The 17,428-nt window shown below is 37.8% G+C and overlaps 1 protein-coding gene across 1 annotated transcript; it reads left to right on the top strand.

Moving 5' to 3' along the window:
- The first annotated feature begins 6,503 nt into the window (after positions 1-6,503).
- Positions 6,504-12,976, top strand: LOC310926158 (kynurenine--oxoglutarate transaminase 3-like). The gene is made up of 14 exons (XM_083888259.1): positions 6,504-6,598; positions 7,725-7,815; positions 8,324-8,385; positions 8,577-8,721; positions 9,539-9,688; positions 9,774-9,860; positions 9,942-10,067; positions 10,529-10,649; positions 10,834-10,910; positions 11,001-11,090; positions 11,169-11,355; positions 11,628-11,701; positions 11,774-11,860; positions 11,948-12,976. The coding sequence occupies exons 2-14, from the start codon at positions 7,726-7,728 to the stop codon at positions 12,002-12,004; spliced, it is 1,353 nt and encodes a 450-aa protein (XP_083744385.1). The 5' UTR covers positions 6,504-6,598; position 7,725; the 3' UTR covers positions 12,005-12,976.
- Positions 12,977-17,428: the final 4,452 nt, after the last annotated feature.

Genomic DNA, 17,428 nt, shown 5'->3' with positions numbered 1-17,428 from the left:
ATTGTTTTGCTACTGTATGCTAGTAATGTAGCATACCAATACATTATCCACAAGGCGCAATGTACAGTATTTTTTAGCTACTGAATGCTAGTAATGTAGCATACCAATATATTATCTACGAGGCGCAATGTACAGTATTTTTTAGCTACTGTATGCTAGTAATGTAGCATACCAATACATTATCTATGAGGCGCAATGCACAGTATTTTATGGTCAGCAGCAGCTCCGCACTGTGCCACTGTGAGATGGAGGTGCTGTCAATAAGTGAATACGTCTACACTCAAACCTCTGTCTATTATTCATGCTTTAGATATTGTAGAAGCCTGGAGGCTTTTATACAGATCTCGTTTTGGATAATTCAATTCAGTTTTATCACTAAAGGTCTTTGCTGATTCTCCCCCTGACAGCGGGAAGAATGGGAAGAAGATGTTTGCACTCAGCTCTCCACTAATGGTCCTCTTTAAAGACAAAGTTATTATATATTAAAGTAAAGAAATACCACAACAACAGCATCAACAATATACCCTAACATAATACCCTGGTTGTGCCGTGTCACTCTCAGACCTCACTGAGAATAGCTTTTCGTACTGAACAATTACTTCATTCTTCATTTTGCATAACATACAGTCAACTATATTTATATTTGACAGGTTAGCGTGTCGAGTAACTGTGAGGATTGACATGTAAATCACACGCAGCGAGATCAGATGTTCAGTGTATCTAATGTTTGCTATGGTGTTAAACTGCAGCATAGACTAGCAGTAAATATTAGTGCTGTGCAATAGGTTAACGCGCGTTAACGCATGACATGTTTCCATGACGACTGACCGGAAAAAAGACGCTCATGACGTCATGTTTTCGTGCCGCGACACCGGAGTCCAGGCACCGTTTACCAGTTAGCTCCGTTAGCTGCATTAGCTCCTTTTAGGACTCCAGTTAGCGCTGAACTGGAGCAGTCTGTTTATTAAACGAAAAGAGCAGCGCTATAAATAACCAGCATACCTGTGTACTGCGTATGTGTGCCTCTGTTTTTAAAGTTTAGCGTTACTTTGAACTCATTTTAACAATCCGGAGTCACGTAAACATGACGTCACACGCGTCTTTTTCCGGTCAGTCACCATGGAATCGCGTTAACGTTGACGCCGTTAAACACCGTTGACGCCGTTAAACACCGTTGATGCGTTAACATTTTAGCATTAGTAAATATGCTAAAAAAATACATATTATGTTTCTGTATAGTACACTTAAATGCTGCTTGTTTGGCTAATTCTTGGCTAACTCCATGTCGTCGTTAGCATTCCCCATCCTCATTGCTATGTCGAGGGGGGGGCGGAGCATTGACTCATGTACAAACAGCCTCTCTGTGGAACTGTGGTTTGTGATTGGATGAAGTTATTTGTGCTGCGTTCCATTTGTAGTCTGAACTTTTTAACCACTACATGTTGTTACATGTTGTGCGTAATTGAGCATGTTGAGCGTTGTTATCGACTGGCAGAAACTGGGATGACATTACTCCCAGTTCCGAGTTCCGATGTAAATGGAACGCAGCATTGGGATACTAGAAACGATTCTCCTAGACGACTACCATACCAAGGATTTACATTTTTTCTACGACTGTATATGTAGTTTTGGCAGGAACTCTAGTAAGTTTGAAGACTGACGTGGAAAACACATACAGCAAAATCATCACTCTGTCACATCATGAACATTTTTGAGGAAGGGGCGGAGGATTTAATTCACGTACAAATGGTCTCTTTGTGGAGTTCTGGCTCCTGATTGGTTAAAGTGTTGTGGTTTTACAGGGAACGTTTCTCCCAGACTTACTGTCAAAACAAAACCTGAGACTGAGAGACCTATGGAACTGAGCAAACACCCTCATACCAAGTATTTTTATCTTAGGTACACATTTGTTGACAGCAGCTTTAATAAGATGATATAATATTGTGTTGTTGTTGTTGTTTTCTTAATTATGGGTTTGTTCTGAAACCTCCATCCTCTAGAGGTTTAGGACATATTACAGATGAGATCATCATCGATCCTTGACTATTTGATTATTCTTATATGGTGGAAGGGTAACTTAATTAATGTAAATAAAAGACATGAATATTGAATACTGTACCAATATTAATTGCATTGTTTTGTAGCATCAGTTTAAACAGACAACTTGTGTGTTCCTTGTCATAATAGACATTCCTATACATATTGGGTGAATGCTCGTCTCCATTGTTGTTGTTGTTGTTGTTGGTTTCCATTAAAACCCTTTCCAGAGGGGAAATACAAAACCACACATCAAAAAAAGGATATACATGTAGATATTATAATGTTTCCATAATCAATATACAGGTTTAACTTCAAGTTTAGGCCCCAAAAAAAGGCTATTTCAGCTTTGAGATTGTGCCGCCACAAAGACAGGAACTCATGACACAGACACACATATGGCAAATACAATGTGGAGACTTCCTGTCATAAAAAGGGATTCTATTTTCCCATAGTGCAACTCTTTGATGTATCAATTAACTTCCTTCCTGCCAACTTCTCAACTACACTGTAAAAAGAAAAAGTTGAGAAAACTCAATATTTCTAGGCAACTACAATCCAATTTTTGGTTTACAGCTCAAAAGATCTCAAGTTTTTTTTTGTTTTGTTTGTTTTTTAAGTTCCATCGACTAATATTATTTTGTAAAATTATTTTGTAAAATTCTGTTTTCAAACAGTTTAGCTTACTAATCTTGTTCAGATAATTTAAAAATGTAATTAAAAAAATTCAATTTCGAATTTTGAGTTGGCACAACTCTAACTTAAAAGCTTGACAAACAAAATAATATTAGTTGATGGAACTTTTTAAAAACTCTTTTGTTGGGAGTTTTCTCAACTTTTCCTTTTTTTTACAGTGTACACACATACACTTACTGTTATAAACGATCAATAACATCAAATCTAGTTGACAGACGGCAGAGTTGTTGATTTCTTTGCGTTATTTTGAGTGCATTTGGGGGGAAAGTGACTATGAGTTCTGCTCACAGTTAGTAATGGGTTCTTTGGAAAATCACTGTCTCCAGTGGATGAGTCAGCCTCTGACTTGGGCTGACCAGGCCATATCCTAGTCCCTTCCTGACAGGAAATGTGTCTGAACCCAAGATATCCAAAAACAGACATGTTTGGAACACACCCAGAGCCTCAGGCTCAACACAACAACAACAACTATCATGGAAGAAGAAGAAGAAACAACAGTTATCTTAACCGCAATGCGGGAAAACAACAAACAAAGATAGTTTTTTTTTATGTTTGAGGTGCAGTACTTTAGTATAGACTTTATAGTGAAAGAGGAGTGCTATTACACACAGAGAGAAACTGTGATTGATACAGTGATCCGTGACACTAATCATCAATAAATCAATCGATCAGAAACAGTGAGGAAAACACGAGGCGCATGTGCGCAAAGTAACACACACACAACATTCCAGGTGAAGTAACGGCGATGTGAGTGAGAACTGTGGCTGTTATTCGCATTCCTCTGCGTTACAACAGCGCCTTAGATTCATGATGAGGATAATAACAACATGAATAATAATAATAATAATAATATAGGTGATGTTTTACCTTCCGTCAGAGAAGATCAGGGCTGGAGATCCTCTGTGCTCGCCTCGCATGCGGTGAGAGGTTTCGGATCATGATGTGCGCGCCGTCCACCTCCTCTCTCCTCCTCTCTCCTCCTCTCCTCTCCTCTCCTTTCCTCCCTCATCTCCTCCCCCTCACTCCGTGTGCCAACCTTCCTATATCCTCTGCCTGACCGTGCAGGGGCGTGCACAGCTGAGGAAACACAAGACTTCACTGTGTGTGTGTGTGCGTGTGTGTGTGTGTGTGTGTGTGTGTGTGTGTGTGTGTGTGTGTGTGTGTGTGTGTGTGTGTGTGTGTGCAGTTGGATTTGAGTACACATATTAATTCAAACTCATGCTGTTGAGGATATTTAGTCTGGTCCTCACAACCCTTTAACCCTTGAAAGTATGCAAAGGAAAAATTATTTCTTTGCATTTTTTATTATTTTATTTTATTTGCCTATGATAAAAAATAACGACAATATATATATACATATATATATATACATTTTTTTTTTTATTAGACCCTGCTGTATTTCAGATACAGACCTCTACCAAACGGTTGAGATGTCTGTTCATAATATACAACATTCAGAACAAGTCACATTAAGTGTTAGTGAGTACAGCTTGATGCATTTTTCAATGAGATATAGTGACTTAAAGGGACACTGTGTAGTATTTATTGGTTTATATAACCCAAAATCCACTTTTTTATACATATTATGTGCTCCTGCATTGTCTAGTCGCTGTATAATAGTTTTTGTTTCATTTTCGTAGTGTTTCAAAAAGTCATGTAAAATAACATGGTCGCGGGCCGCGGTTGCATAGCCACTGTTAGCAGCGAGACGCCATGTTTCTATCGGAGCCTGTAAGGACAAACGCGAGAGAACAAATCAAGCGTCTCTTTACTTGTAGCGGAAGTCCCGCCTCCTCTCTTTCCGCTTCCTCTGCTACGGCCGCGGTAGCTCGCCCTCTCCCTCGCCTCACGAACCTCATCTGCTGACACGGAGAAAGACGACGAGGACGACATTTGACCAGCTGCGGATACCGTAGCGCTCAGGGAAGGGAGGGGGTGAGCAGAGGAGCAGTTTTTTTGTTGTAAATTTCAGCCTCTCCTCTAGATGGCACTATAAACTACTTACTTCACCTTTAAAGTGTGGTCGACCAAATCGTTGAGTAGTACCTTAAAGGGTTAAAGAGCTTTTTTGCAGGATTAATACTTTGTTTTTCGGGTTAGACAAAGACTTGGGTTCATGTCAGGTTTAGGATTAGGCAACTAGTTGGGATGGTTAAAGCTCACATACACCGGAAGTTCCAATTAACGCTGTTTTTTTGGTGTGTATCTAACTGTATCATAACTCACATATACAGAATATGTGATAGGACCACTCTATGGGAGCTTTACGGTTAGGGTAAAGGCCCATAATGTGCAAATGGTTGGAGCCTTTTGTCTGTATTTTGTGCCCGTTTGTTTCAGCCGTCATCGTGCACGTCACATGAGAGCTTACCATGACAGCACCAAAAACAAGCAATACCTTGGTTCATGCGTTCCGAACGAGAACAGTACCTTTACTTGGTAGACAGAGTGTAGGCTGTGCCCGATGGCCGTCACGCAGGCATTGAACCAGTGTAATGACATTGAACAGACAACAGTGGAGGACATCCAGCAGCTCATTTCCATGATATATGTCTGCAGTACCAAAGACAGCAGTTTTCAGGCAGCCATATTCCACCTATTCCTGCACCATCCAGTAAAGACATTTGACTGTCTTTACTGCAGCATATCAACAACAATCATACGCTGAGTCGATCTTAATATGAAACATCACTGTCTTCATCAGCACCTGACTTCTAGAGTTGATGCTGACGTGGACTGAAAACAACTGGAGTTCACCACATTTTTGTTTCACTCAACGATAAACTGCTGAATCATGTGCCTCTCGAGCCATTTGTATATATATATATGTATATGCGATAGCATTGCAATGCATACAGCACACATATCTGTTCATCTTGTGTTATTTATTTCTTCTTCAGTTTGAACCAGCAGAAAAAAGTATAAATGTAAGTAAATTAGTGTGAAATTATTTAATATATTATTGAACTAATAATAATAATAATTAACTAATAATATTGAATTAATAAATTATAGGATAAGGTAAGATCATCCCAGTGTCTGTGAATGTACAAAAACTTCTTCAAGGCAGTACTGGGAGAAGTTTTGGTCATGGGCTTTTTGGACCCCATGAGTATTTGTTGTTGCAGTACCCAGAGTGGCCACCATGGGCTGAGGGGACGGTGCTCTATCCAGTTCTACATAAATACATCCACGGACTGGACAGGAGGGGGTAAGCAGAGGAGCACTACTTCGTTGAAGTCGCTAGAAATTATAAACTTCACCTTTTAATACAGTAAAAACAAACTTATACGGATGGAAGATAGATACAGGAGAGGTGTGTGAAATTAATTGCAGCCCTAATGTAAAATGAACATCACGGATGGTCAGTGCTGCATTCACGTACGCTCTCCTCCATTGCTCGGACAAGTTTGTTTTCATGTGTTTTCTGAATTCTTTCATGAATTAGTTATTACTTACGCTGGATAAAATGAATCCAATTGCAGATAATTAGCATGATTATTAATCTTTAGATTATGGTAATTTCTTATTATTACCCGAAACAGGGACACATTTTATTTCCGTCTGTTAAATGTACACGTTTTTCAGAATTACAAGCCTCTCAAGACTGAGGCTCTGCTTTAGGTGTTTTTTTTTTCATAGGAGTGTTTTTTGTTAATGTTGCTGTTTTGTTGTTGTTTTTTTAGTCAAAGTGGACGGTGTTGAGTAAAAGTGTGTGCATTATTACACTAATTTCACAGCGACCGTGAAGGCAGCATCACCAGCCATGTGTCCAGCCTTTCCAGTGACGTCACCCCTCCGCCTCTTTGAAAGTGCTTGGTTACTCGTTGCTACTGTTTTTGTTGACAGTCCACACAGTTTATAAGTAAGTTGTGGTGTTTTTTAATCAAGTTAACCTCTTGCATTTCACGGTACGTGTTTCGAACAGAGGGACGTTCAAATAGCATCGCTAACTACTGCGGTTTTATGCTAAAAACTAAGCTAACGGGCCGACTAATACATCTTGAAGCTAGCCGGGAGGTGCTATCAGGTTAGCACAGTGCGCTGTAGCTAACTTCAATGTATGTACATTACTTGCAGAAACAGCCGAACAGATATAACATCAATGCATTAACTAAACAAAAAAACTACAGAGAAATACATTTTCCTAACAGTATTTTTCCCTGCGGCTTTCCGTTAAAAGAAAGACAACACAATGTACATCTATTTATATGAAGGTTAAATAGTTAATTTAGGTTTTTACATGACCTTTACCTTGCCTTTAGGTGTTTTACACTGTAAACACAATGTTAGATTATTTATTAAATGAGGATAATTTAAGGAGAACGTTTAGTATCCTGTATGTCAGAAATAAGGTTTTAAAAGTCACTTTTGTTTGGATTGACATGGCAACAACGGATTTCACAGATACAACATGGTGCTAAATGTATCCAGATTTGAATATATATACATGATTGATTGATTGGTTCCGTCTAATATCAGCGATGGCTATAATAAAGTAACGTGGGTTTTAAATAAGTTAAACGAAAGCATCATTTATGTTGCTGTGATTCTTCAGCCTCTTACTACTCAGCTCTTGCACATTGGCGCCACCTGCTGTTGTACTACTATTATTTTTTTAGCAACACAAGTAACACAGTCAAAGAAAAACGTATAAAAGTATTAAAATGTCTTTAATGTAAGGGTATGAACATGTTAAATGGTTTATTATGACAGGACACTGCATTAAAGGCATTGCAATTGATTGTTAGAGCATCTAAATGCACCTCCCACTATCCCAGTGGGAAGTTGAGCAAATGATTGTTTTCATGAAGGATTTTGGGAAGGAAAGTTAGCAAGCACAGACTAGTTCATTTGCATTTAGTTTGTTTATTAGCACTTTATGTGTCAAAATATAATTCCAGGTTTTGTAAAAGTTAAACAAATAGCACAACACCTGATTGAATGCCGCTGTATTATTAGTGTTCACGCTTGTTTTGATTCTCGTGCAGCATGAACATCACGCAGCAAGTCCTAAAGTGCATCGCATCTGCACATCGTTCAGTTTACATGAACTGCAGAAGAAAGCTTTGTGCATCGCAGGTAAGAAAACCTGCGATGCAGGTGTGATATAGTATTTTTAGCTTCTGTGTTTAATGTGTGTTTACAGTTCAATGCTGACTATTCCAAAGTAGTAACATTTACTAACTATAGCTGCTTTGCTTGTCTGCAGCAGTAAACTGAATATCTCACCACTTTTACACGTAAAAACTCATCATTTGTTTGAGTGAATAACCAGCAGATTATTCAGACTTTGATCTGTACCATGTAAACGGGAAAAGGATTATAATAATCAGCAACTTATGTATGTATCCTATATGAATAATATCTATCCAGGATACGGCCAGTAATCCATTTTCTTGTGCCTTTGCAAACAGTCAGTGTAACAAAGCCCTGACTGTTAATATACACCAGCAGCCATGTACTTTGACCACAATTTTCTGACTGAACTGGTTGATCCAGTATATCACTTCCTAGTTAAACTCAATAAATGCTGAGAACCTAAAGCGATGTCGACGTAATCCTCCTCTGATGTGGATTCAACTTGCAGTGCACGATGACTTCACGACACAGCCACGCCAAAAGAATTGAAGGACTGGACAAAAATGTCTGGTAAGTGACAGAATTAAACAGCCTAAAAATATTGAGATTTCATGTATATTCCCATATCGCCAGCCATAATAATTTTTTACACATTTTTATAATCAAATGAACAGTCAAATACTTAATGCCTATCCGTGTTCCAGTCAGAGCAGAGTTTGTGTGTGTGGTTTGAGTTTTTTTTTTTTCCTCTATCGTTTTAGGGTGGCGTTCACTTCAGTGGCAGCAGACCCGTCCGTAGTGAACCTCGGTCAAGGCTTCCCAGACATCCCACCGCCTTCCTATGTCAAAGAGGCTCTGGTAAAAGCCGCATCAGTGGACAAGTTAAACCAGTACACCAGAGGCTTTGTAAGTAACATCACACACACTGTGACATACAGTAATACAACATGTAAGATTACTGGACCTCATAAATCAGCCATTTGTTTCTAGTAGCATGTACAATTGAAGGATATGCATAATTCATTACTTTAAAATTGTCATCATGCTTATTTTAGATTTTACTCTGCATTTAAAATTATAATTCAAGATCTAAGAGTATGAACCAGAGCTAATAATAATGCTGTTCTCTGTCACCTGTATATGGTCATTCTAGCTCTCCTCGCACACACACTGAAAAAGCACACAGGTGTCATAGCCCGTGTTTATGTTGTTCATAAATTTACACACTTTTCTGAAATTTAGAAGCATTGAACTGAATTTGACATGGAAGTTTTTTTTTGTTTTTTTTTAAATGCAAGACCAAATTTTATCTATAAGAATATACAAATGTTCCGATGTGTTCAATGGTTATGGAGTATTCCTTTAATAATGAATACAAGCTGTCTGATTTTTCAGCTTCTTAAATGTGAATATTTACTGGGTTGTTTTCTCCATATAATAAAGAAATCATCGAAACTGGTGTGTGAACATAATAGGACTGTATATTTTTAGCTTTGGGAAACACTGATCGAAACAACTAATCTATTAATGGGGGAAATAATTGTTAAGAGAAGGAAAAGTGAAATGCTGGCAAAGCATTTAGTGTAAGTACAAACAACCGCGTAAGATAAATAAAAATGTCATTATTCTTTGAATTCTAATCTTAAAATTGTGCCTCTATTCCACATTTTCAATACATTCACTGTCCTTTTACTCATTTACATCTTGTGTTGCTGTATATTAGGGTCATCCCACACTGGTGAAGGCCCTCGCTCAGGTTTATGGAAAAGTCTATGGACGTCACATCGACCCTTTCAAAGAGATCCTGGTCACAGTCGGAGGTTATGGTTCCTTATTCAGCACCATGCAAGCGCTCGTGGAGGACGGAGACGAGGTACACGCCCTCATCATTCTCACACTTATATTTGTCTTTGAATTCATAAACATTCTCCCAGTATTTACAATGTTTCTCCATCTAGGTCATCATAATAGAACCTTTCTTCGATTGCTATGTACCTATGGTACGAATGGCAGGAGCCAAGCCTGTGCTGATACCGCTACGCCTTGTAAGTTTAATTTAAATCTGCTGGTGTTTGACGTCGTACATGTTCCATGTTTACAGTATTTACTTTGCTACAACGTAATAGAAGCCTGGAAAGAAGACAAGTGTCACAAGTGCTGACTGGTTTCTTGACCCGGATGAGCTTTCCAGTAAATTCAACTCCAAGACAAAGGCCATCATCATCAACACACCAAACAATCCTATAGGAAAGGCAAGTAAACGTCATAGCTGTGTTTATGTTGGAAAAAGTCAGTTACTGTGACTATTTGTAATATTTTAAAGGGACAAAACAAATGTTTTATCAGTGATTGCATTCACAAAAACAAATATTTGTACTTTGTGTTGCATCTATTACCACAAGGTGGCAGCAGCAGCAAGCATTTGGGTAGTGGACTGCATGTGTCTTTGCAGGAGTGATGAAATGTAAGAGGTTTCTTGAATCTTGAAATCTTAAAGCTGCTCCTCTAAGCTCAGCACGCTGAAGATCCCACAGAAATGACATAATTTACCAGGGTCTTTGAATTCATCCCATTAGCTCAACACGCTGTGAACCCTGCATTGCCTTCACTGGTTCTCATGCACTGGAGTTTACAGTATTTGAATATTCAAATTGTATTTTTGTTTAACACGCCCGTTCCTAAGAAACGCCGTTTCTGTTTTTTTTCCCTGCAGATTTTTAGCAGAGATGAGCTGCAGATGATTGCTGACCTCTGTATAAAACATGACACTCTGTGCTTCAGCGACGAGGTGTACGAGTGGCTCATCTACAGGGGAAACCAGCATATCAAAATTGGTACGATTTTATTTTTAATCAATTGTCTGGCAAAAAGTGACAGACACTCTCAGGTGTATCTTGTATGAGATATTTGCTCAACAACGTAACCGCAATGTAATCCCAGACTACTATTTTGTTGCTATTTTGTTGAAGTTGCATTTCTGTATTTATTTGTAACTGGTTGTTGTTTCTTTGTCTGTAGCCACTCTGCCTGGAATGTGGGACAGAACGATCACCATCGGCAGTGCAGGGAAAACATTCAGTGTGACTGGGTGGAAGGTGAGAAAAGTGTGGATGTGAAACACTCTGTCAAACACTCAACACAATCACTCTGAGCACATGATGGAGTTTATAACTTGTGTCTCCAAGCTTGGTTGGTCAATCGGACCTGAGCACTTGATGAAGCACCTACAGACCGTGATGCAGAATAGTCTCTACACCTGTCCAACACCTTTACAGGCAAGTCTTCAAAGCTCCTTCAAAAATGTATTTAAAGTACAGTTCAATTCACTCATGTTGAGGTATTTTTACCTACAGGAAGCTGTGGCACACGGTGTCCTCCTGAACTATGAGCTGATGGGTCAGCCTGAGTGCTACTTCACCTCACTGGCAGAAGAACTGCAAGGGAAGAGGGACCGCTTGGCCACCATCGTGCAGGAGGCTGGTCTGACACCTGTTATCCCAGAGGGAGGCTACTTCATGGTGGTGGATGTCACATCTCTCAGTGAGCTCTGAAAACACACATATAAAAACAAAAAGAAATGAACAAAATCAAATAAAAGTAGTATGAGTGAGGGCATGACAGAAGCCTGTGGGAGATTACATTAAAACCCCACCCAAAAGAACTAATATTGATAATAATTACAATGAAAAGCAGTTGAACAGGTGTACCTAACAAAGTGGCTGGAGAGTGTGCACAAGAAACTTGAATTCAAAGTAGATGAGAAATAAAGTTCTCCTGAATATTCATCTGTGTGTTTTTTTTATTTGTTGTAGATCAGGATCTGTCACACGTGGTCGACGATGAAGCTTATGACTACAAGTTTGTGAAATGGATGATCAAGGAAAAGGTGAATGAATTGAGTTTGTTCCATTGTTGTTGTTGTTCCACAGCACTCATATTCTATTTTCTTCTTTTCCAGAAACTGGCAGCCATTCCAGTCACAGCGTTTGTTGGAGATGAGTCCAAGAAGCAGTTTGAGAAATATATTCGTTTTTGCTTCATCAAGGTAAATAAACGAGTGTTAATGTGTTTTTTCTGTTGTAAAAAAAAAGAAAAGGATTTTCATAACCTTGATTTGTTTTTCCATCAACAGCAAGACGAAACAATTGAAGCAGCAGGAAACATCCTGAAAAACTTGACTAAGAGTTAAAGTGACTAAGATTTGACTCACAAACTTGAATTTGAATGTTTCTATTATTATACATGTCAACAGTTTGAAGTGTATCATTTTATAATGCAGCACTCACACGTACAGTGGATGGTCATCTGCCATTCACACATTTCCCACTCAGAACGCACAAGAGTTACTTATTTTCCTGTGTTTCACAAAAGCAGCTGATGCTGTGTGTTTCCATCATGGTACGGTTCAGTTTGGAATGGTAAAGCCCTGGGTCAGGCTTGTGTTTCAACTGAGAACTGTACCTTTACTTGGTAGTCGAGGTGAGGGCTGTGCCCAATGGACAACAATGGATGAACATCCAACATCTTTTTTTTTTTTATCTGCCCAGTTTGTGGCAACATGGCTTTAGTGTCCGCTTCTGTGGGGTGTAAGGTTTGGAACAAACGGTAATTGTCTATCTATTCTATTCATTTATTAGGTGTCGGGTCAATAAAACGTCACAAGTTACTGTCATAGAGTATGATAATAAGTTGAATATGGAGCATAAGGAGTATGAATATGCTTTGTTTGGCTCGCGCCTGCTCGCGCCTGCTGGAATATGGCTGTGATAAATTGATTTTTAAAAAAAATTCAAATCAGATTTATTTATAAATATTACATTTATCAGCAAAGTCTGATAAACTAGCCATATTTTAGCTAGCTATATGTCGGGTCAATAAAACAGAAATCTTGATATATGTTTCCCAAACTTCAAATGTCCTCAAAAATATTAAAGTTACTGTCGCAAGGGTATGATAGTAAGTTGAATATAGAGTGTAAGGAGTATGAACATGCTTTGTTTGGCTAGCGTCTGCTGGAAATAGTTTTTTTTGTATTTGCTTAAACTCATCAATTTACCATACATTTTTTGGGGAAAAAAATTAATTCAAGTTTGTTCATTAGATCAATAAAAATGATTAAAAAAAAGATACAGGCTCTCCCTTGTGGCGCTTCAAAATAAAATCGTTAGGACTCAAGTTGTTGTCAAGCGAGACAGCGTTCAAGTCACTCACACGAAATACTAACAATTATCCAAATAATGGAAATTCACTAAGCTCAACATATTGTGTGAGTGTCTTTATCGCAAAGCATGATTAACTTTTATTGTCGCACCCGTACCCCTATTTGGGATCAGTCTTACACTGTGTTTGTGTGAGTGCTCTGTAAGAGATAGACAATCAACATAACTGACTGTTTTGTGTTTGTAATAAATCCTCTAAGGTGTGATGTGACATTGAATGTATCAACTGTGCCTTATTCATTCCCATTGTTGCACTATTGTTGATATTTGCTTAGCGGGTTAACATTAGACGCACAGTTTTTTTTACGATTACGATCCAACATCAAGTGGAGATGGAAGACAAACTACATGGACCTTCATGCTGTGTTCATATTTAGTTTCTCTTAATTTGTTTGTTGTGTGTAGAAAGCGTGGTTTTCTCAAAATCGGTGCAGTTAATAAACAAACTGACTCCATTTGTCCTCCAGTGTTCTGCTTTTTTTTCTTCTACTCAGCCTTTTCAAAGGCCTTTTTCCACAAAGTGCAACTAAATACGTGTATATCGTTACCTCTGTGCCTTTGCCACGGCAGTGAAATGTAATCCTGAAAAGCATTAAATGCTTCATGCTTGCACTTTATCTGCTTTTCTTACCGGTAAAATCGATGTCACAGAAATTCAAGTGCCTCATGTCGGCCTTCACTTTACAGCAGAGGTTTTTTAAGTGGGAAGTGTGGCTCCTTAGAGGAGGACGCTCAATTATTGGAAGTTTAAAAGGGTTGCATTGCTTTTTTATTATTATTTTGTTTACTTTAAATATGTTAAATAGTGTGTGATCTAGGAAAAATTCAAAGATAATATAACTAGGGTGATGGCAAGGTGGGTCTCACACTGTCAAGACTTAACCATTGCCCTCTTTCCCTATCTTTTAGTTAACATTTATGCATAATAATTTAAGAAATAATTTTTAATTAATAAATGAATTCATTTTTATTGTGATTTGGGTCACAATAGTTTGCCATCTTTAAAAAGTGGGTCCCCACATAGGAAGTTTGGGAAACACTGTTTTATGGTTTCTTATATCTAAGTGGTTCTCACAGTATTGTTAAATTACATTTTTGGTTGTAATAAATTGATTTAAAAAAAAAAAAATCCAAATCAGAATTATTACTAAATATCAAATTTATCAGCAAAGTCTGATAAACTAGCCATGTTTTAGCTAGCTATATTTTAGCTAGTTGTATTTTAGCTAGCTATAAATCACTGTAGTTCCCTGTTGACCCCTCAACTTATTGTCTTCACTCACTAACAATGTTATTTATTATTTTATTTAAAAAATATAAAGTCATGGTGGATTTCACAAACTGTTCAAAGGTTTCAGATTTAAGAGCTAAGTCAGACACACTTGCATATAAAGCGAAACCATAATTTGGGAAACACTGTTTTCTGGTTTCTTATATCTAAGTGGTTCTCGCAGTATTGCTAAAATACATTTTTGGCTGTGATAAATTGATTTAAAAATATATATACATTACTGAATAATACATTTATCAGCAAAGTCTGATAAACTAGCCATATTTTAGCTAGCCATAATTGAGTTAGCTATATTTTAGCTAGCTATAAGCGGGACCGTATATATGTTCCCCGGGTCCTATGTTCCCCGGGTCCTATGTTCCCCGCTTTGTATGTGACCGGGGAACATAGGACCCTTTCTCTAACCCTACCCTTTTTCAAAAATAGGGTCCTATGTTCCCCTGTCACATACAAAGTGGACATTTTTTGGGAAAAATGGGGAACATAGGACCCGGGGAACAGGTACGACCCCGCTATAAGCACTGTAGTTCCCTGTTGACCCGTCAACTTATTGTCTTCACTCACTCACAGTGTTATTCATTATTTTATTTTATAAAATAAAGACATGGTGGATTTCACAAACTGTTCAAACGTTTCAGATTTATGAGCCACACTTAATTCATTATATCAGCGAGCTAAAGATGAGGACTAAACTAAACTACACGATGGTTCCCAGCGAACTCAATCTTTTGTTCTACTTTACAAATAATTGTATTTAATATTTAATTAAATAGTAATACAAAAAAAAAACATGATTAAATCCACAGATTGTTTATAATTGCATGCCATGTTTTTTGTGCAAAATGTATCAGTAAAGTCAGATAAGGATATTTTGTTCTTGGCGAGCTAACGTTGTTTCACTGGAAAAGGGAATAAAAAAACAAAAACAAAAAAAACAATGTAAAAACCAGCTCAGTGATACGCTGTGTGTGTTTTGTTCAGTTTTCATGCGTAAAATAAAAAATGTCCTTTAAAAAGACACGAAACAAACTTCATGGCAATCATTCACCTTTTTCACAGCTGACATTTGACTCAGCTGAATGGAATGCAGCCATCATTATTAAAGTTTCCAGTTCCAATTCTGTTGGTTTTTTTTCCTCACTGTGACCTTTCAGTATGTTTTCTGTACTCTGAAAAGGGACCATGTCCTCTGTTTGTTAGCAGATCAACACATACAGTGGATCGAGGTGTTTATTGGTCCTCACGGCCACTGGAGGGAGACAGAGCACATCAAACTCAAATGACTTTCACAGTCTTTGTTTTATTATTATTTTCATTGAGGAAAAACAACAGCAAACAATTTTTGGATTTACAAAACTCACAAATTGGTCAATAAAACTTTTGTTATGACCACAACTTCTTAAGTATATCTTATAGTCTGTGTAAACTCTATGAAAATTTATTGAAGAGACCATGACTAATGCATTTTTACACAGTTTTTATATTTTACTGTTATTCACTGCAGGAATATCTCATATATAACATATCCATGTTGGCTTCATGTTCATTTTAAACATTGATTAATAGCAGTATTTCACTTATACACTGTAAAAAATAAAACTCAAAATTTCAAGGCAACCATATATAGCAATCAATTTTCAATCAATTTTTTAGTTTAAAAAACTCAATATCTTTTGTTGGGCTGTGAACTCAAAAAATGATCAAGTTGGCTTGAAATTTTGAGTTTTCTCAACTTTTTTTTTTTTCCAGTGTAGGAATATGTTTCTCTATAAAGTCTGGATTGGTTATTTATATTTGTTGGACATTTTCTGTTTTGTTTCTCGATTAAATATAGTCATGTTCTTGGAAGTTTGTGTTTGTTTGCTGCAAAGTGTCTGTAAAACAGTGACGAGGATTGTTCAGTGTGGCTGCTCAGGAGGTGACATTTAAAGATGAACTTTAAAAATGTGTGTGTACACATTATTTCCTGTCAAATTCAAAAAGCACATAGCATAACTGCACTCCGGCAGATGATTGGATTCCACACATGGAGCAGAGTCAACACCAAACACTACAGCTATTTCCACGCTGTCGTCGTAATCATCAGTGATATGGCTGCACTTTAATCTGCTGAGGGAAGGAGCACAATCTGATGAAATGCTTTTAATTGTAGCCTCAGAGTTAATAGTTAGCGTTCCAAGCTAGTTGGCATGAAATTGTGCTGCTGCTGCTGCAGCTGGAGGGGGAAGAAAGGAAAGGTGAGGAGGGGGCGTTGATTTCTCTTCACCCTCTCCAACCCCCCAGATTAACATCTATACACCATGTGAACCTTTGAGTGTATAAGTAGGTGGCTGATGTCATGGCAACCACCACAAAAGCAAACTACGCCAGTCCGCTTTGGCGAAAGATCTAGTTCCTTTTCCATAAACATCTCTGCAATGGAGTTGGGTCCAGAATAACAACAGTAGGGTTGTTTTAGTCATGTGATTAGTCATGTATGGAGCCCCGGAAGTGACGAGGATTTTTTTTTTTTTATTACAAAAAAAAAAAATATAGAAAAAAAAAAAGTTGTCATCATTTTTTTCAAACTTGAGATCATCAAAAAAATTAACGATTTTTTTTCATTTTTTAAAAACTCGAAATTCCGACTTTCAAACTCGAGATTTCAAATTTTTTTTTTTTTTTTTCCATTTTTTAAAACTCGAGATTTAAAAAATTGATGAAAAAAATATGGACATTTTTTTTAAAGGTGAAGTAAGTAGTTTATAGTGCCATCTAGAGGAGAGGCTGAAATTTACAACAAAGAACTGCTCCTTTGCTCACCCCCTCCCTTCCCTGAGCGCTACGGTATCCGCAGCTGGTCAAATGTCGTCCTCGTCGTCTTTCTCCGTGTCAGCAGATGAGGGACTTCGGCTACAAGTAAAGAGACGCTTGATTTGTTCTCTCGCGTTTGTCCTTACAGGCTCCGGTAGAAACATGGCGTCTCGCTGCTAACAGTGGCTATGCAACCGCGGCCCACGACCATGTTATTTTACATGACTTTTTGAAACACTACGAAAATGAAACAAAAACTATTATACAGCGACTAGACAATGCAGGAGCACATAATATGTATAAAAAAGTG

The sequence above is a fragment of the Microchirus variegatus genome (assembly GCF_963457635.1).
Source record: "Microchirus variegatus genome assembly, chromosome: 4".
NCBI lineage: Eukaryota > Metazoa > Chordata > Actinopteri > Pleuronectiformes > Soleidae > Microchirus > Microchirus variegatus.
This window is presented reverse-complemented; position numbering and strand designations above follow the sequence as displayed.

What these genes read in the sequence shown, in the direction of transcription:
- LOC310926158 (XM_083888259.1), top strand. Translation starts at nt 7,726, where the DNA reads ATGAACATCACGCAGCAAGTCCTAAAGTGCATCGCATCTGCACATCGT. An exon ending in TCGTGGAGGACGGAGACGAG is followed by an intron (nt 9,689 to 9,773) that starts GTACACGCCCTC and finishes TTCTCCATCTAG; the next exon opens with GTCATCATAATAGAACCTTT. An exon ending in GGTGGATGTCACATCTCTCA is followed by an intron (nt 11,356 to 11,627) that starts GTGAGCTCTGAA and finishes TATTTGTTGTAG; the next exon opens with ATCAGGATCTGTCACACGTG.